General features: G+C 36.9%; 2 protein-coding genes across 4 annotated transcripts; one reads left to right on the top strand and one right to left on the bottom strand.

Moving 5' to 3' along the window:
• The first annotated feature begins 1662 nt into the window (after window positions 1-1662).
• On the top strand, window positions 1663-10782 carry UPF3 (Smg-4/UPF3 family protein). 3 transcript variants are annotated; one of them, XM_088246940.1, is made up of 14 exons: window positions 1663-1922; window positions 2688-2794; window positions 3066-3161; window positions 3503-3601; window positions 3960-4039; window positions 5414-5512; window positions 5748-5871; window positions 6915-6970; window positions 7128-7626; window positions 7808-7906; window positions 8043-8161; window positions 8254-8309; window positions 10210-10352; window positions 10450-10782. In XM_088246940.1, the coding sequence occupies exons 1-12, from the start codon at window positions 1783-1785 to the stop codon at window positions 8293-8295; spliced, it is 1560 nt and encodes a 519-aa protein (XP_088103066.1). In that variant the 5' UTR covers window positions 1663-1782; the 3' UTR covers window positions 8296-8309; window positions 10210-10352; window positions 10450-10782. The 3 variants fall into 3 exon arrangements, with proteins under 3 accessions (XP_088103066.1, XP_021831171.2, XP_021831172.2); XM_021975479.2 differs by having other exon boundaries at window positions 1664-1922; window positions 6885-6970; XM_021975480.2 differs by having other exon boundaries at window positions 1664-1922; window positions 6885-6970; window positions 8257-8309.
• Window positions 10783-11625: 843 nt separating this feature from the next.
• LOC110771229 (putative methylesterase 12, chloroplastic) lies at window positions 11626-16880 on the bottom strand. The gene is made up of 5 exons (XM_021975491.2): window positions 16257-16880; window positions 14763-15002; window positions 14538-14681; window positions 13735-13869; window positions 11626-12149 (listed from the first exon to the last, which is right to left on the bottom strand). The coding sequence occupies exons 1-5, from the start codon at window positions 16494-16496 to the stop codon at window positions 11877-11879; spliced, it is 1032 nt and encodes a 343-aa protein (XP_021831183.2). The 5' UTR covers window positions 16497-16880; the 3' UTR covers window positions 11626-11876.
• Window positions 16881-19877: the final 2997 nt, after the last annotated feature.

A 19877-nucleotide genomic window follows, 5' to 3' on the forward strand; every position in this document is an offset into this window, starting at 1 on the left:
CCCAGCACCCCTAGTCCAATTAACCACTGTAATCGTCTAATTTTGGACGGAGAATTTTGGGATGTTTGCATAGTTGATGTTGCCGTTTTCAAAGGCAATTCCTCGAGCTCCGGCCACCTATGGCCATTATTCTTCTTAGAAAATGTGCGCCTCTCCTCCCTCTACATTTTCCCTAAGTTAGTCGATGTTGTTATTGGCTATCGTCAGCGCTGCGAGCTCGAGAAGCTCCCACCAAAACCTTCACGAGTTTGGCTTTTTTTAGGCCAATCCGACCATTTTTCGGCCAAGGTCAAAAAGTAAAAGGTGTTCCCCTTGAAGTGCTTGTGGTTGTGGAATATTGGGTTGTTGGCAATTTGGACTTTTTTGGTCGCCAAAAAACTCCTCAAGCCACGAGTCGCAGCTGGTGGTGCGTGAGCACCTAGTGGAGCATACTTTGCTTCGTTATTGTCTTTACGTCGTCTCAAGCACAAAGATAAGCTTGGATTGGCGAGATTCTATCGTTTGATCGGTGAACGGAGTTTTGCCTATTAAGTATTGATTAATTGGGAAAATTGAACCGTCGGATTGGTTCTAGCTTCGAATGTGTTGTTCCCCGTAGAAGAAGAGAAGACACCTAAAGTTCATGATTTGGTTCGATTCTTCTAGACACTTTCTATAACAACCGCACCGTGTGCAATTTCCCATTTAGTTCTAATTTGAGAGAAAAATCGGACCAAACTGCACTGTGCCCATCCATATTCTCTTACATAAAGTTCTTTTGGGCCTTCGCGAAGAGGGGTTGTGTGCTTCACTAGGTAAAACAAAATGAGAAGGTGACTCACATAAAATGATCATCTTGTCCTTAAATTTGAAGAAAAATTTAACATATAATGATGTTAAGACCAATGATGCTAACAAAAGGGGAATTTAGGGTCTAAATGAGTCATTTTTAAAGTTGAAGGATCAAAATGTGAATGGAACACAATTTCAGGGCTTATTGCTCTCCTAAGGCCATCTCTAATAGTGGGCTAAATTTAGCCCTTTCACATCCAAAACCTGTCTTCAACAAATGGGCTAAATGTGCCATGTAACTGGGCCATAGCCAATCAACAGGCCGAAGGGTCAAATGATGGGCCAAATGTGGCCTATTTTTTGGGTGGGCTATATCTTATTTTATTATTTATTGGGTGGGCTAGTTATTATTTTTAAATTAAACTATTGTTGTTGTTTTTAAATTAAAGTTTTTGTTTCTTGGGTTTTAAATTAATTCTATCATATCCAAAAATATTTTTTATTTCTAAATCCTATCCAAAAATATTTTTATCTTCTAAAATAGATTTTAAATATGGTCATTTTAATTAAATCATCCAATATATTTAAACAATATACTAAAAACTAATAAAATATTGAGAGGCGATGATTTAACCCTGCACTAATGGAGAAGGTAAAAATATAACCCAGCACTATTTCTTAAAAAATTATAAATTATAGGCTAAATTTTATAAGTGGGCTATGTTTAGCCCTCCACCGCTATAGATGGCCTAAGAACTCCAAGTTCGGCTAAAGGGCAGTTTACAAAACAGTGTATAAGGCCATCATGCTCCAGAATTGGGCTGGACTTTCTACACTAGGCCCATTCGATGGTCCTGCCTTCCCAACTTAACCCAATCTTCAATTTTCTCGTTGAATTTTCTAGAGGAAGAGAAAAGAAATTCACGGAGGGAAGAGAAAGCGGTGAAGGGAAAAGTACACAGAAGAAAAACTCAGAAGATTGTTTTGTGCGAATGAAAAACTAATCGGAAGATGAAGGACCCATTGGTGAGGACGAAGGTGTTAGTTCGGCACTTGCCTCCGTCTCTGTCTCACTCCGATCTCTTTCAGCAAATCGACCATCAACTCGCTGGCCGCTACAACTGGTTTTGCTTCCGTCCGGGAAAGAACAGGTTAAGTTTTTTCTATATCTTTTAATATTGTTGCTGTGGCTTAGAAAATTTTGGCCAGGAAAATTAGGTTTAGGATTGCTTTGTTCTTATTTTTTTTAATTCCAGAGGGGGCTGGTTTTCGATTTTTGTTTCCCTTGAATATGGTTGGGTTTTTTTTTTTTTTTTTTAATGGGAATTTTTTAGTTGGAGCTGTTCTTTTTACAAAATTTTTTACCGGTAGCATTCTAAGTGATTGTTCATTTTTATTGCGTCTGAAAGCAAAATTTGATTTTGATCTTAAAAGCAAGGAAAACCACTTCAAAATGCATTTCTTAACACTTTTTGTGGCATGGAGAAATTGAGAGTTTGTGTAGAGATGTTTATTTCTTGTTTGCTTTTAAGGGGTTTCTGAAACAAAAAGGTTTTAGGCATTTTATATTAACTCAAATGACTATTATTTATTTTTGTGGGTGTAGTTTGTTGAGTTTTAGTTATTATGATGGGATGTTAGACTTCGACATAGAGTCCCTACTCTTAAACTTGGCCTAGTCTAAATAGACTTGGGAATGTGTTTTGTTCCCTTCTCTTCTCAGTTGCTAAATTTTTCTTTTCAAACATTTTCATAAAAGCCAGAACGACTTGTGTATTTGGGTGGACTCTCATGATATATGGAAATTAGGTTTTGAAACTTAAAAGTTCTATTTCTTTCTTTTTCATTTCTTTGCAAAGAATTTGAGAATAAGGCATTTTCTCACTTCCGCGTTTTCTGTTAAAATAATGTTGCAGCCAGAAGAATCAGAGGTACTCTCGAGCCTACATAGACTTCAAGCGGCCTGAAGATGTTTTCGAGTTTGCTGAATTCTTTGATGGACATGTGTTTGTTAATGAGAAGGGTAATAAAAAAAATCAAATTTGTTTACTTTACCATGTTACAAGCATCTAGAAATTTCTTAGCTTTAGTTTATGCTTCAGTGAGAATTTTTTATTTAATTACTGTTTTATAGGTATATACTAATGTTTCTTTGTACTTTCATGTATATTAAACTTCAATAGAAAAAAATTTCTTATGGAGTCACTGATTGATTCTTCGTGCACCATGGTGTTAGAGTGTTATTCTTATTTTGTTTTTGAAGCTTGAAACTATAATTTTTATTCTTTTCTCAGGGTCTCAGTTCAAGGCTATAGTTGAATATGCACCCTCACAGCGTGTTCCAAAACCATGTACCAAAAAGGATGGCCGTGAAGGGACTATATATAAAGGTACTAAGTTAGGACTAGACGAGGAAAGAAAAAAGAAAAGAAAAGAGGAGTATAAAACAGAGATGAGAGAGGCAACAAAGAATAAATAGATTTGAAATTAAAAGCTCAAATCTGTTCATTTTGTTTTTATTTGAACAACCATTGTATGCTTTCTCACATCGCTCATGTCTCTTCTTTTTGTTGTCTCCCTCTCCCACTAAAGAAAAAACAACTGAAATACACAATGGAAACATTTCAAATGGGCATTTAGTTCTCAAGTAATAAGCTCTTATGATATCTGGATCTGACATAGGCAATTTGTTGGCTTGTATGACTAACTGCTATATAATTGACGTATGTAGATCCTGATTATTTGGAGTTCCTAAAACATATTGCGAAGCCTGTTGAGCATCTTCCTAGTGCAGAAATACAGCTGGAAAGAAAGGAAGCAGAACAAGCTGGTCAGTTATACATTTACCGACTCTATGTACACGTCTTATGACTGTAAAAATAATTGATGATTTTGTCACTTTTTTCTTCTTACATGTCCACACACCACCTTCATATTCATACTAGAAATGTATGACGCAAGACCCTTCAATCCCCGCCCCCAAGAAAAAGAAAGGGGTTGAGGCAGTACCTTGTTTTGTTCAGTTTATTTTTTATTAAGGAAAAACTAGTTTGACTAGCATAACTGCCTCTAGATATTTGGCTGTCTAGTTTCCCCTCTTCTCCTTTTGCTTGTGATGAAAGATATTTACTGAAAGGTAAAAGTTGGTTGTCTCAAGATTTGAAAGTATTCCTCTGTTACTTTGTTAGGTGGTGCAAAAGAGCCTCCTATTGTTACCCCCCTCATGGAGTATGTTCGTCAGAAACGAGCTATCGGAAGTGGGACCCAGGTAATGGCACAAATTTTTTTCTTCTATGTGTTTGTGTGTTGAAGAATACAATTTTGGGAAATTAAATGATATAAGATTCATTTCAAGAGCATTCTTGTGAAAATCCTAGGCTCTTGTGTAATCTTTTGACTGACTATGGAGCCCTATTTAACACACTAATGACCAAGAAATTACTTAGTGATCACCTTATCAAATAATCTCTAATTTTATAATGAAATTACGAAACCATCTAATGAATTACAGTAGTTGGATCCCTACTTTTATGTACTCGCCCGTGCACACTTGCTTGTATTTGAAAGTGCGAGTATTTACCTACTGAGTAAGAGTGATTGGCTTTTTATTTTTATATGCTAGCCTTTAAGACGTGAACTTGTCTTTGAGAAAAATCTTAGTTAAAAGTAAGATAGATCACTATGGTGGTCCAGAGGTTGGTTTTGGACAGAATTAGATATCTAGCTGTTTTTTTGGGTATTTTTGTCTTAGCATTTTTCCTTTAGGGTATTACATCTTGACTAGGAAGAGTTTTGAGTAATTGTAACTTAATTTTGGTACACCACGGTAGTTGCTTTTTGCTTAGATAGACTTCTTGTTCAGCTTTTTAGCCTTATTTTCTCTTTTTCCTATCTAAAAAAAACGAAGAAAGCACAAGGGGCATGTATCTCAAGTGGTCAAAGAGCATGTACCCTTGCACCCGAGGTTGTATGTTCAATTTCCCCCTCCCCCAATATCGCTTGTATCAAAAAGGGAAAAAAAATCGAAGAAATTGTGCCTGTAAATACAGTGGAACAAATGAGGTGTTAAGTTTGCCCCGGGGGGTGGGCAGCAGATGGAAATGGAATTCTTGTCTTTGTGTTTATGCAGGAACTTTTGTATTACAACCACATGAATTTTTGGTATGTTTTAATGATGAACAAGGGCAACATTGTATATTGATAGAAGTCTAATTCCTGACTAGTAGCTCATTTAAAAATTTCCCTGCTCTCTCCCAAAAAGAGAAGATGTGTTTCTTTGAATCCAACCCATGAGTGAGGGGCGCATGTGCACGAGACTGGACGCTTTATATTACAATGAAATGAAAACACAACACCTTGGGAAGTGTTTGATGGGGCCCAGTGTTTGACATCATTGCAGTAAAGCAACAAATGGTCACCTGATATGAGTTAGATGGCCGTCATTGCTTAATACAAGTATTGCATAAGTTGACAAATTAAGGCCTGCATTAATTTTCTTTTGACCTTTTAATCATAACAAGTTTGTGTTATTTCATAAAAAGGTGCGATGTGAACTTTCTTTCCTGTATCCGGATAAGTCTTACTTTATATTTTTATTTATCTAAAAGTCCTTTGAATTATCGAATTTTGTGTTTGATAATAGGTTTCATCAGTTGTTCGGAAGGTTAGAAGAAGAGCGGGGGCTGCATCTCTTAACAAACGTGGCTCAACTTCTACAAAACGGGTCTCTGAGAAGAAAAAGGCATGTAAATCAGTTCTTATATTTTTCATGAGATGCATAATATATTTCCATGAAATAACTTTTCAGTTGATAATTTTTGAAAATATTACATTCATTTGGTTAATTTTCTCAGTTTCATCACTTACGTGCAGCTTTGAGTCTTTGTGTTTACCAGTTGAAATATTACCGTGACATGTACCATGTGACATGGAAGCTTAGGGAATCGCTAAGCTCAAGTTACTTTTTTTATTGACAGTACATATTAAAGGACAGTGCTAAACATACAAGTCGAAAAGACAAGTCAACTTTCACTGTGGTCCCCAGGCGAGAGGATCAATTGGCCAGTTCAAGTGGAAAAGAAACCTTAGAAAATGAAATTGGTACTTAGTATTCTTTCATTATCAATCATTATGTTTTTTTCTATGAGATATTTGCTATTAAAACTATTGATGACGATGTATTGATTGGAGGAATTTCTGCCTCTAATTTTAGTTCAGAATTGGCCACTATTGTTAGTACCATTTGGTTGCAAGAAATTTTTTCCGATAGTATGCGGTTAGTGGTTATAATATGTTCTGATGTGATAATGTTTCTGTATTTTTTAGATAGGGTTGTCAATGGGTCAGATTAAAGATCCGAATTTAACTTAAATTCAATTAGGTTAAACTATCATACAGAACAAGTGTGATGGTCGAATTAGATTCCAAGAGTCCGCTTATAGTTTATTAAATTTGGGATTGGGTACAATTGATTAGAACATTAGATTAAGATCCGAAATTGATTTTAAATAGTCATTGATGAAGCGCTAGATATTTATATGAGATTTTATGTAAGTAATATTTTTTTAGATGGTTGTTTTGAGACATTCAAAGTTGATTACTTGTTAATGAACATTTCTTGATGCTGTTATCCTGGTTGTCTATAAGTGTGTGCTTATTGCTGGTTGTAAGTTTGAATAGGCTAAAAGATGGGTTGTTGACAGCTCTGCAAAATTAACTTGGTGCAGAATGAAACATAAGCTATCTTGTAAGTTGATTTTGTCAGTTTGGTAAGCAAAAGTTTTCTACAGAAGTCCAAAAAAAAAAAAGGTTCCCACCATAAATTTAGATTAATTAGCCTGGTGGAGTCCATCATAAATTTAGAAGAGAAGATGTAAATGTGAACATTATGCAATATCATCACTTTTTAATGACCATTATACTGGATTATAGTAGAATTTTGAGGTAGCGGTTTCATTTGACTGAAATTTGAGGAAATGAACTTTCAATCTGCTTGCACAGGCCAAAATAGATACAAAATGGAAAAAAAATAAAATTGCCCATCATTTCTTTGTATTTTTTGTCTTTATCCTGTGTTCTTCATGTTTGCTTACTTTAAATTTCTACTATTGAAGGTTCTGTTTCGGGAATCGCTGTGATTGCAGACTCTGGAAAGAAGAAAATCCTACTCCTTAAAGGAAAAGAGCGTGAAATACCTTCTGTGAGTTCTCAATTTTTTCAGTTACCTAACTTGGTTGTCTCTGTTATTTCTGAGCCTTTTTTACTATTTAATACTTTATTACATGGACATTATCAACTATTTTACCACTCAATATATCATTTTGGATATGCTGTAATAGACTTTTTTATTTCCCTAGGCTTCTGAAGGTATGCTACCACAGGGGAGTGTAACATCCGTTGGAAGTTCTGTTTCAGCTGCTCCAAAGCAGAACCAAAGGCGTGAGGCTGGTGGAAAGTTGATCAGAAGCATACTTCTAAATAATGAGGGACGCCAAAGTCAAAGTTCAACTGAAATTCAGCCTCAGCAGAAAATTCTAAGTCTGAACTCAGACGTTAAGCGGGCGTCTCGGCCCTCCAATGCAAGGTTAGGGTTGAATGGTCAAGTCTCTAATAATGAGCCTAACTCAATGAGCTCTGAAGGGGATAGAAAGAGGGCTACAGTTGATAAATTTTCAAAGAAGGATCTGCATGGTACCACTAATGTTAGTGAGAAGCAAGAAAAACATACAAGAAACAAGGATAGACCTGATCGTGGTGTTTGGGCTCCTCTTCGTCGTGCTGATAGTTCACATGCTAGTGATGAGCATTTGCCATCCGTACCACAACGTCCTCAACTGCTCTCTGATTCCTTTGAAGGTAAAGGCTGTTGCTATACATGGATATTCAGGTGTTTGTCAGTCTATGGATGATCTATTTTTGGAACATGATTTTTGGAGTTAAATCATCCTCTTTCAAATCTTAAGCCTGGTCATAGGGAGGAATTTTGTGTAGTTGTCATCAAGGAAATGTTATACACTCGCTGTTTATGATTTTCCAGTTTCCCATGGAGAAGTGAAGGATGATACCTCTTATGGAAGCAGGACTGGGGAAGTTATAAATCCTACAAGTGGACGTAATAGTTCTCATGTAGAGAATGGTTAGTTATATAATCAAAGCATGACACTAGCCACCCTGAACTTATGTGATGTCATTTATTTATATATTTATATCTTTGAAATAACACATGATTTTATTGATTACCAGTCCTGTAAAAACTTTTTTGCTTTGTCTAGGTTCACAAAGACATTTTGGTCGCCGTGGAAGTGCCCATAATATAAAAGATGATGGTTCTATAAATGTAAGTGAGGGAAAGCCATCTAAAAGAGGTGCTACTGTTCATGGTGCCCCTGAGGTATGCATCACTTGTCATGTAGGTTGCCACATTATTTTTATTTCACCTTCATTTTATCAGAAAGTGGTTGACAATCTTTCACTGTTTGCTAGCAGAAACAAGTGTGGGTTCAAAAATCATCTTCAGGTTCTTAGAATAACCAAGGCTGGTATGTCCTCAGTTACTTGCATGTTTTGCTTCCTTCTTTTTCTTGCCTTAATTTTTTCTACAGTTGTAGACAAAAGAAACTGCACTAGACTTTTCTGCTATTTGTTTCATGTCTCAGACGGGTTCTACAACCCAAACGCCCATGATTAATGATCAATCAAATTCATATTTGATGTAGGATATGGGTGAATTGAGTATTTAGGTAATTTAGTGGAAGCAAAAACAAAGACAAAACAGAAAGTAGATGGTAAAAGATGCCTTGGCTTCACACCAAGGAGTCTCCAATCTCTGGAAAATAAACTTTTCTCAATATCTCAACAACTCAACTCTATATTGAATTACATAGAAGGGTATTTATAACAATCTAACCCTAGAGTGAAAAGGAAAAATTAAACTTATTCTAGGAAAGAAATCCTAATCCAAATAAAAAAGGTGATCAAATCTAAATCGTATTAAATAAGTAAACCAAATCATAGTCAAACAAGAAATCCTGAATCCTTCGAAGAGAGTCCTGTTAACACTCCTATATTATTGGCTTTCCGGACAATCACCAGACCCTTACTTAACTTATTCATTTTCTTGTGTAGCGAGCGTACCGGACTAACTTACTCTTTCAGCGGTAAGAACTTAAGTATAGAAAACTTAGAAAACAAGTTTAAAACGCAGAAATCATCCATTGCTCCAAAATTGTCAGATTTGACGACCAAATTAAATAATTTCCCCTTCCATCTTTTTCGTTTGTAGACCCTAATGGGTTGGACAAAGATGTCCTCATCAATATTGATTTCATTGATTCAACTTTCTATTGTAGCAACTAAATATAAGCCATTACTGTCTTGCCTGAATATGGTAATATGTAATCATCATGGAGCACATGACCTTGGAACTATTCCTACTGTCTAGGAAAAGGAAAAGAAATTGGGTAATAGTAGTGTAAATTGCTTTTGTGTTTAGCCTTTGTAGTTTACGTTTCCTCAAGTGATGGACTGAGAACTTCACATATAAGAACTAAACGCCTTGCATCTTCTAGGCATTTTTAGTCTTCAAAGAAGTTTTCTATTGCTTCGCATATCTGAGAGCATTATCTTGTATCTTATTTTAGGGAATATTCTCTTTAGTCTTTCCATCAGAGTGGACTCCCAGCTAAATATTTTTAAGTTTGACAAATTGACAATCTAGATCAGGTTTTCGGTGATGTTATAGCACTCAAATGGTTTATGAGGACACACTTGTGGTGGTCATGGAGGCACATGGTAGGGACATATAATTTCTGGAAATACGTGGCAGAGTGGAAGGAAGGTGACAGATTGGCGAATTTTATGTTTATAATTCCTAGGATTTCCATGGGGATGGTTTCTGATAGCCTTCTGAATTTTACCAGGAAGGAACCACTAAAATGTGCCTTGTACCGAATTATTTGTGTGGCTGCAAGTGAAAAGGAAATTATGGCACCATATAGGGGGCAGTCTATTTTATACTGGTGATGGCTATATCACTGGTCTAGCGTTTTTCTTCACTCTCTTAGCGTTTAGATGTTCTTTTAACTACTAAAGTTCTGTTGCAGTTTGCATGCATGGATTGTGCCACTTTGGCAGTTTCTAGTAAATATATTATTACTTTCTTTAAGGGTTGATGATGGTTGTGGGGCTTTTACAATTACGAGTATTACTGCAGTCAATAGCTGTTGTGCATTGAAGGAGAAAGAGGAGTTTTATTTTGTTTAATGTGAGTTTATTTGTGGTTTAATGGTTTGGTCTGCAAAAGCGGGTCTTTGTGCATTTTGGGTGTACAGCCTGCATCTTGACAGCTGTTATATTTTATCTGCAATGAATGACCTTGTCCCAATTGTCTGTGAAAAAGATTTGGTGGATTATAATGGTTTGCTGCCCTGTTGAAAACAGATTCTTTCATTCAGTCAGAACACTAAATTCCTCATATGTCCCAAGGCAATCATCTCTGTTATCGTGGCTTAAGGCCTCTACTGAAGACGTTGTGGAAATGGGGGCTTACCTTAAAGGAGAACTTTTGGTTGGGCCAAATTAGGGTATGTCCGTGTGTTATTATTTTGAAATGGTTCCTAATCATGGGTTGCAATCTCACATGATATTTTCTTTTCATTTTTTTTTCCCCTCACTTTGTAGACCAAATTTTCTTATGGTATGATCCAATTTGTGCCGGATGGACGGATAGCAGCATGCTCATTTGGAGTGCTGAGTTACGAGCCCTATGGACAAGATGACAAAAGTCTTGAGAGATGGTTTGACTTTTATCTTCATTGCATGACTTTATCGTTAAGTCATATGTATAGTTTAACTAGTAAAGTATTTCCTCAGGGGAAAATACTCCCAAGTCCTGATTGTTGTGATGTATAAGAATCTTCATGTCTATCTACCGACCCGTGATTGTGAACAATGTAACATAAACTAAGGAACATTTTGGTAGAGATAAAATTATGTACAATGGTTATTTTGTAATTCTAGCCAAATTTTCTTTACTGATTGTGAACAGTGTGCAATGTATTAATTTGCTCACGTACTGATTATTCGGTAAATCAGTTTTATAACCCCACGACTCGCTTGTCGCATGAATGGAAAACCGCCACCAATTTTTCTCAAAACTTATGGCTGAAAGCTCTAAAAATGGTGGATAGATCCCCTCGCATAGAATCGAGCTAGACTGACTGATTCTGACTCTGTTGTACAGGCAAAAGCATAGGTAAGCTAGCGGCAAAGCAGGGTAGTTATGAGAGTTTGTACAAGCTTTTCTCGGCCTCTAAAAGATTAGCTAGCCAGGATGATGAGGAATAAGGAAGTTAGATGATGATGATCAGCATGATCATGAAGAGATCAAGAAGGGTAGTTATGATCATGGGAATAATAACAAATTGATGAAAAAGCCCTAGCGGCTCTTTGTTGGGACTGCTGCAGGCAATCCCAATATTCCAGGAGGGATGGCAGAGTTGGTAGTTTTCCATTCCTGTGTATTTTTTCAGAGATTTGTTGTTCCACTTCGATTTTATGCATGGTCAGTTTGTTATTGAAAGTGGGATATACGTCCAATACAAAAATGTATTAACAGTCATAACAAGTGTACTAACAATTAACCGTTAATACACATAAAATTTTAGTGTATTAGGTGGTTCATTGCCAATCCAATGAGAACTGTTAAACAACCACTAGTTCCAAAAGCTTTACATTGGACCACTTGCAAAGAAGGCTTTAATACCATGTTAGACGACTACTAACCTCAAAAACTTGAGCTATTAAAGAATAGGTTGATAATGTATATGAAGCTTACAATGCAAGGACAAGGACCACTGTTGTAAATTCAAGCTTCCTGAGCCTTATCCGCAACAAAACACATGAGCATGAGTAGATGAAATTGCTTTTGTATAGTGTAAATCAGCATTTCTTTTACCTATATACTAAGTAGAAATTGGATACAAGCAATTGAGCCACCATGTTCTACATACAACCATGGCCGAACATCATAGAACTAAGCAATCAGCTACGTTTTTGTTATGTAACTCAAAGGTAAAACAAAGGAATACAATTTCTGATATTTAAAGCTATGGAATCTGAGCAATTTCCACCAACATTTTGTGCAGCGATTGTGGCTTTGAGAAGAATGGGCAGTGGTCACTGCCTTTTATCTTGAACACTCCCTCTGGTGGGTTTTCCCTCACTAGCTTTTCTTGGACATCTGGGGAAAGTGCCCGATCATCTAATGTTTGAATGAAGAACCGCCGGCTAGTTCCATAGTTTTTGGGCGACAATGACAGTTTTTCCATGATCGGGCCTAGTGGGATAGGTCTCATGGAAACCATGGCCAGAGCAACATCCTGGAATGAATTAACTGCCGTTATAGAGATAATGTGAAAGGAAGTTAAATCAAATTAAGAATAGATGACGAGAAACCGAAGTATCTCAATAGATTATACCATGGTGAAGAAACCCAGGAAGGCCACACAACTTAGATTTTATGGTGTAACACTAAAGGAGACTGATCATCATATATTGTTCTCAGAAACAAAAGACTCAATGGAACAAGAAAATAAAGTTTACAAAAGTAGAAGAGAGTTAGAAACGAAAATATTATGTTTGTTTTGTTAGTAAACAAATTTTTAGGGGTTACAGTTGAACTCTTTAAATAAGGAATATCTAGCTGAATCTGAAAATATGACGTGTGTGTGCGCCTGTGCGTGTTTCTGTCTTAAATATGCTGGAGAGGTGAATCAGAAAATAATGGCAACATAATAGTATGCATAGTAAATGACAAATTTTAATTAAGTAGGACTCAGCTTTCATAAGTGACTACATACATCTTTGAGGAATAATATATGTTGATCTGGAAATATAAAATGTGTGTGTGTGTGTGTTTTAAAATAAAATTTCACACCCAAGCCCTTGATGGAAAGTGGATATAAAATGCTGGTAAGGTGAATCAGAAAATAATGGCAACAAAATAGTTCGGATAGTAAGCAACAAATCTTTACTATTTAGGACTCGGCTTTCAAAATTGACTAGGTACATCTGTGAGGCATCATAGATGCTGATCTGGAAACAGATATGAGACAGTGAAGATATGCTATTAATTTATGAACCCTTCACATGGTTCTACTTATTAAAGAGAAACAGAATGATTGAAATTGATTCTGTCGTTAGATAAGATAATCAGTACAATCTTGTTGCTTAAATACAAGGCTATACAAGTCAACTGAGAGCTGCCAGGTCAGCATAACAATACAATGACCTACGGTAGAATCTAAAATGTACAAACTAAAGTCTGTAGAGCACTATTTACAAGAACACAATATTTCATGCCTGTCCTACCTGTAAGTCTTTCTTCAATGGGATGGTTCTCGCTCTCAATTTTTGAATCAGAGCACTACCAAAAACTAGTGCTAGCATCAAACATCTCACTTTCTAGCGTAATGGTTTTCCTTAGCCAACAAAATATAAAGAGAAAATGCAAAAACTAAGTCAAAGGAATATTAAATATTTGTTTCACGAAGATTACATATGCCCACTGTGTTGATACAGGTAAGTACCAACTGCCAATAAAAAAAGTTAAGGACACGATACAGATTTCCAGAATTTTGATTGATCTAACTACAAAAAGAATGCGGTTAAACATATCTGGACACGATGGAGGTATCGTGGACTTGTATAAATGTAAAAACACTACTTGCATTCTCACTTCTATTTACATGTTCTCATCTTACTTTCCATTATATTTATTTAGCTCTGCATTTTGTTTCAAATCATTTAATGGGCACATATAATATTCAGCTACACATAGTATTATAAAGGAAATGCATAACTTCTACAAAAATGCTGCTTCCTGTGAGGAAAAAATACTAAGACAATATTAACCTTGAAAAACTTGGACAAAGTTATCTGCTTTAGTTGAGAGTTGCACCATACCTTTGCAGGAGATTGATTGAAATATAACCCTTTCATCTGCTCTTTCTCAAACATGAATCCTGTAGGAGGCTTGTCTTTTCCATTCCCATGAATCAAAAACTTTGACCCTTGCATAAATTGTTCTGCAGAACCAAGCTGCAATACAGATTTCCTTCTTGAGAACACGAAAATCAGAGAGTATAAAGAAATTAAACTGCCAAGGGGAAGAAAATGGCTTGCTTGAAAAAGGAAATATAGTTTTATTTTAAGTTACTATAAGAACCTTCATTAATTATAAGAACATAGAGATAATTTTTCTACAAGAAAGGTGTGGAGGTTAGCATTCCCAATTTATAGATTGCAAGACAGTCCAGCATGCTACAACGTGAGACAAACTGTCTATCATGACTGCATATTCATACGTATGATTCTGTATGATATGGGTCTGATTGACAGTGACAGCATAAGATGTTAAACTGCCTGGCTACCAAGTGAACATTACCATATATGTATTTACGCGCAGAGACACCCACCCACATATGCATGCACACACTCATAATGGATTCACTAGAAGCTTGGAGGTTTATTTAAATTTTTTACACAGATAGTTTTGCACGGATGAAATTAATATTTTTCAATGACATTGTATTCAATGCCTATGGTGTGACGAAATAGTTGCAATAGCTTGGAATTTTTTGAAAAGGAAGAAGCATTTTCTGTTGTTTAGAAGTACTCAGTGGCATTATGCTGCATGGTCATAACTTTCAGACAAGACCAACAAATTCTTAACAGATGTTAGCCTTAACCAGTTTATAATAAATTACCTCTTCAGCGAACACATCAAACGGTCTCTGGCCATCAGACACCATAGTAGCACAGATGAAAATTGCTTTTGAAATTTTCTGCGAAAAGTGCTCTAGTGCATAAGAAACACAGGCACCTCCATTACTGTGACCAACCAAGATAACCTGCACGAGAATTAGATGTATAAATTTGACAGTATGTTACATGCTTAGTGTAATGGAATGAATAACATCTCAGCTTTTAACCTTGTCATCCTCTTCAAGATTTTCTAGATATTCAATCAATGGTTTTGAATATTCTGCCAGCGTAGCAACGGAGTTAGTATCTGTAAGATCAATACCAGAACCCTTGAGATCAAAGGTAACCGGAAGCAATCCTGCTTCCTCTAGTAGAGCAATTGTTTTGTACCAACACCATGCTCCAAACCCTTCTCCATGTACCAGAATAAATTTTTTTGTTTTAATATTCTCCAAATATTCTGGTACCTGTAAAATAAAATGAAATCAATAATCATGGAAATCATTCAAGGGAGGACAAACATGAAATGGTGGAGGACCATATCTTAGTAACTGATTACTATGCTCAGAGTTGCTTGTCTATATGAATCTATTGGCTACTAAAAAAAGCAGACTAGCAACCAAAACAAAGGAGCAGCAGGAAGGTGAAAGTTTTATGGATATTGGGAGTTGTACAAAGAGATGTTATTAATTATCATTTCCTAGAAGAGAAAAACTGTACTTTAATGGATTAGATGACCCGGTGTTGATTTTGAAAGCAACAGACCAATACTCTTACAGTTATGACATATTTCCAGCTCAGTTAAGGTCAAGGTTATAAAGAATTTCGAATACAAACAACACCGGGTTAAATAAGTACACATTTCTACAAAATTGAAAATACATCATACAGAAAAAGACATAAAATTTATGAATAGATGCCTTCACAATCTTGCTTAATGACCACCCCTTGATAAACAGCTAAATCTTTCAAGAATGATGGCTTTAACTTTATCTATGTTATATACATATTGGATATATAATATGAACTGCTTCCTGTTTTTATAGAAAAATCTGGGTATCCTGAAAAGGAACGTAACGTTGTTTAACAGTACGGTGGTTGCAATGGTAATTGGCAAAACAGGACTCAAATGGTCCAACAAGCTACATAATATAAAGATCTCAATACTATTTCGACTTCGTTCCGGGCTTTAGCACAATTTTCACACTCACTGCCATTAATAATGGTTAAATACCATAAAAGCACTGATCTCAACTGCCTGATAAAATATCTAGAAAGCTCCCATCTCAACCACTGAAACTGAAGTGAGCTGATCAAGGGTTATAAAGTTGGATGACTCTTTAGAAAAAGTGAGACTCCAAACACACTTTTTGTTCTAGATACAGAAAAGGTAAACTAGAGATCATAAGACTGTGTTAGAATAATATAATTGCCAGATCTTTGACAGCACAATCATCTAAGAGCGCATCCTTTTGAGATGCACTTTTCAAGCCATCAAAATAAAGAAGTATCATTACCTTTTCACTTCTTTAATATTCATTCATAGCTTTTCTATAAATTGGTAATTTAGTAACTGTTGATTTCACATTTAATTAAGCACTTTTTAGCTTTAACCCAAAGCTACTTAATCATTAAAACCCCCTTTTCATCACAGATCAAATCATGACAAAGAAAAAAGTAATATGTGTTTGAAATCAACTTTGAATCAAAACAAAGCACACCTGCTTCCCATTAGCGAATGGATCAGCGAGTCTCCTAGAGCTTGTGGACCCAATTCTTCTAGACATGGATCCGTCAAACCTCTGAGACAATTGGTGCTGATGAAGAGCCATAGACAGAGCTTGCCTGTGCAAGAACTCTTCCTCAGCCAGCAGTTTCCTCTGTGAGCGATTTACTCTCTTGCTTCTGGATCCACTATCTTTAGTATCTTTCTTTGACATGCAAATAAATCGATTACCCATTGTCGGAAAACAAGTTCTAAGCAAAACCCACTAATCCTTTCTGGGAACTTCCACGGAAAACGGAAGAAAGTCAGGACATTTTCCCGGAAAATGATGTATTGTTGAAGACATATGACATTGTCCGCAAAGATGCAGTCTTGTATGTCAAAGCTGAATTTTCAATCAACTTTTTACCTCAGAAAGAGAGGAGAGAGAGAAAGAGATTAGGTGAGGTGAGGTTTGAGAGGCAGGAGAGAAGTTGTTGGGTACAATAAATAAGAATGTGCGATGTGCAATGAAAACCAGGAACACTACCACCCAACTGAAATGAGAGCTATTTAATGCTTTTCTGTTTCTTTCAAGGCTTCAACGGTAGAAGACTTTTCACTTCTCTTTCCTTTTTTGTTTTCTTATTTTCTTTCCAGAAGAGTGTCACTACAAAATGGAAATTCTGTCTCTACAGAGCTCAGTAAAAAGCAGAGACGGAGCAACTTCACTCTCTCTCTGTGTCAATTTGCCATGGTAAAATCTCTGCAGCATATTTCTAGTTATACATATACGTTGCAGGGTGTGGGGTGGTGTGGTGTGTGCGGCGTGCCTCGTGGCTATTGAATGCTGGATTGTCATTTAGTGATAAAACTATAGTGAACAGAAGACTTCTGCGTGAAACTAAACACATTGTTGACCAAAAATACCACAAAAGATATAATCGGGTAACCGAAATAATGGGTTGATGTGGACATGTGGCGTCCATCCGTAGTGCCACCGTGACGCAATATACGTCCTAGATGGTGACACGTGAAATGCATGTTATCAGCTCAACCAGAAAATAAGGAATATTTTTAAGTTAAGGCTTGAATCAAATCCTAGTTATAGAAATAAATACATGGGTTTTAAATTGAGGTATTCCTCAAGTAATTGTAGGACTCACCACGCATTGTACAAAATTGTCTTTGTCATTCGCTAATAAGGGGAGAGGGGGGGAAGTATTATATTGAGTGGCCTCAAGATTGTCTCCTACATGATTCGAACACGGGTGCACTTGAGGGGAGAGGGAGAATTTGTCCTACTTTTTCACTATAGTGCCACCCCATGCGCTGTTTATTTTTAGGTATTTGTTTAGACCTTGATTTTTTCACCCATATGTCTAAAAAAAGTGGCCCTTCAGAGTTGATGACAATTGAAGAAAGATAAATGTTTTGGGCCTAAGCCACACGAGTGGCTTGGGTAAGAGACCTAATCTCCGTGTTTTACTCCAACGTTGTTCATTATGTTAAATTATCGTTAAAAAATTCATTAAAGTCTAAAAATTAATAAATAAAACATTGGTAAGTTCAGTTTATAATATTAATACAAATAACAAAATTAAAAAAAGAAAAAGAAATTCTGGAAACCCAACAGACTATGTGCTAGTTTGGCATTGCTTATTTGGGGTAATAAGTGATTTTAAAAAAAATTTGAGAAGCCCAGCCCGTTTGGTAAACTATGAGAAAATCACTTATTGTTAAAAATTGCTGTGAGAGAAAGCTACAAGAGAAAGCAGCTAATGAGGTGCTTTCATTTTCTGATTATGCAGGAATCAGTTTCGAAGAGGCGCTAGGTTTAATGATTATGCGAGAATCATTTTATGATTATGTGGGAATTAGTATCAACAACACTCTTAACAAAAAGTTTACCAAACACCAAACTGCTTTCTCTCACAGCTAGTTTCTCTCACAGCAAGTCTGACAGTGATTATTTTCACAGCACAACAATGCCCAACTAGCAATATGTGTCCTTCTCTCATGCTGCTACCGCCACCCAACCCAACACCACAACCATCAGTTGCCTGCAAATACTGATATTGAATCTTTATTTCACTCATATTGTGGGTGTGGGTGGGATGGAAAAAGGGAGAGAGAAAGAGAGAGGAAAGAGATGGAGGAGTTGTGGGGTGGGTGGGTGGGATGGATCGGCGAGGGAAGGGAGGGCTTGGGCCAGATTTCTTTATCTCCCTCCCTCTCTCGCTCTCGCACCCTCTCCCTCCCTCTCTTTACTTTGGGGATGGATAAGCGGAGATTATCGCTCGGAGAATCGAAGCAGCTGTTGATTTCCTTCTGTGCGGTGATGAGCTTAGAGAGGCAGTATGAGGGGATGACAACGAGGATGGAGACTGCGGCGGCCCTGACTTCAGGGTCGGGGAAGTCGAGATCGGTGAGAATTCTAAAGCAGACTGTGTCCTAGAGGTCGGCGGTGAGGCGGGTAGAGCGAATGAGATCAAAGGCGAGCTTTTGGCAGACGACGGAGGCAGGTGAGGCAACGATCTCTTCGACAATGAATTTGGCGATGATGGATATGTCGCGACCAGCTACGGATTGCTGGAGGGCTTGGAGGAAAGTGTCGGACTGGCGAAAAGCGTCGTTGGAGCGGAGGTCCGCTTGGATATGAGCGAAGAGTATGTCCATTTGGGAAGCTGAGATCAACTTCAGTTGATTGAGTTGACCGGTTTTAGGGTTCGTTAGGATTTGAGAATTTGGGACATTGAGAGAGAGGAACTGAGAGTTTAGGTAGATTGCAGTAGAAATGCAAAGTATGCTAAGCTCTAGCTTTTCTTGTATTGGTTTTTAGTTTAACGAAGAAAATGATGAGGGTAAAAATCATCAGGCTTCTTGGAGGTTCAGTTGGTTGGCACGGCTAGATTGGCAAAAACAGAGTTCATTGTAAAAATCTCCTTTTTTGGCAAAAACAGACTCCCAAACCCCATATATTTAGTCACTCTAAAATCTCCTTTTTTGGCATTTGCTACGCGCCCACTCTCCCACAACCTGAAAACTCATAATTCTAAGCCTGCCCACATGTCTCTAGAACGACCTGAATCTAGCTCTTCTTTTGCGAACCCAGCCCAAACACAGATACGGTGAGAGAGGAAGAGAATGAGATAGTGAGTCGGGGAGGGGCAGATATGTGGGTGGGGTTTGTATGGCTTTAATGGTGGTTGGGTGGGGAGGTGATCGGAGATGGGTCGGAGATGTGGGTGGGGTTTTCAAGTTCTGGGCAGAGAGAGAGAGATAGTGAAGATTTTTTTCTTTTTCTGTTTTTAAAAATCTAATTTAATAATATTTTCGAAGAATTTTTTATTATTTTTGTTCACACATTAGCATCAAAGTGGGTACCACAATTGCCACGTCACCAATTTAACAGAAAATCTAACTGTGAACTTGATAGACAGTGTAGATTGGCTGAATTTGAAAACTATGAGGTGTAAAATGATGAAATTCAAACCCGATGACCCATATTAAGAATGACCCCAAACCTTGAGGAGGTCTTTTGATGTTAGTCCTAAAATTTAACCACTAGGCACTAATGTGTGTTACAGTGTGTGTTACATCTTCATCCCCTTGCTACCTTTAACTGAAAAATAAA

The sequence above is a fragment of the Prunus avium genome, chromosome 1 (genome assembly GCF_965620075.1).
Source record: "Prunus avium chromosome 1, drPruAviu1.hap1.1, whole genome shotgun sequence".
Taxonomy (NCBI): Eukaryota; Viridiplantae; Streptophyta; class Magnoliopsida; order Rosales; family Rosaceae; genus Prunus; species Prunus avium.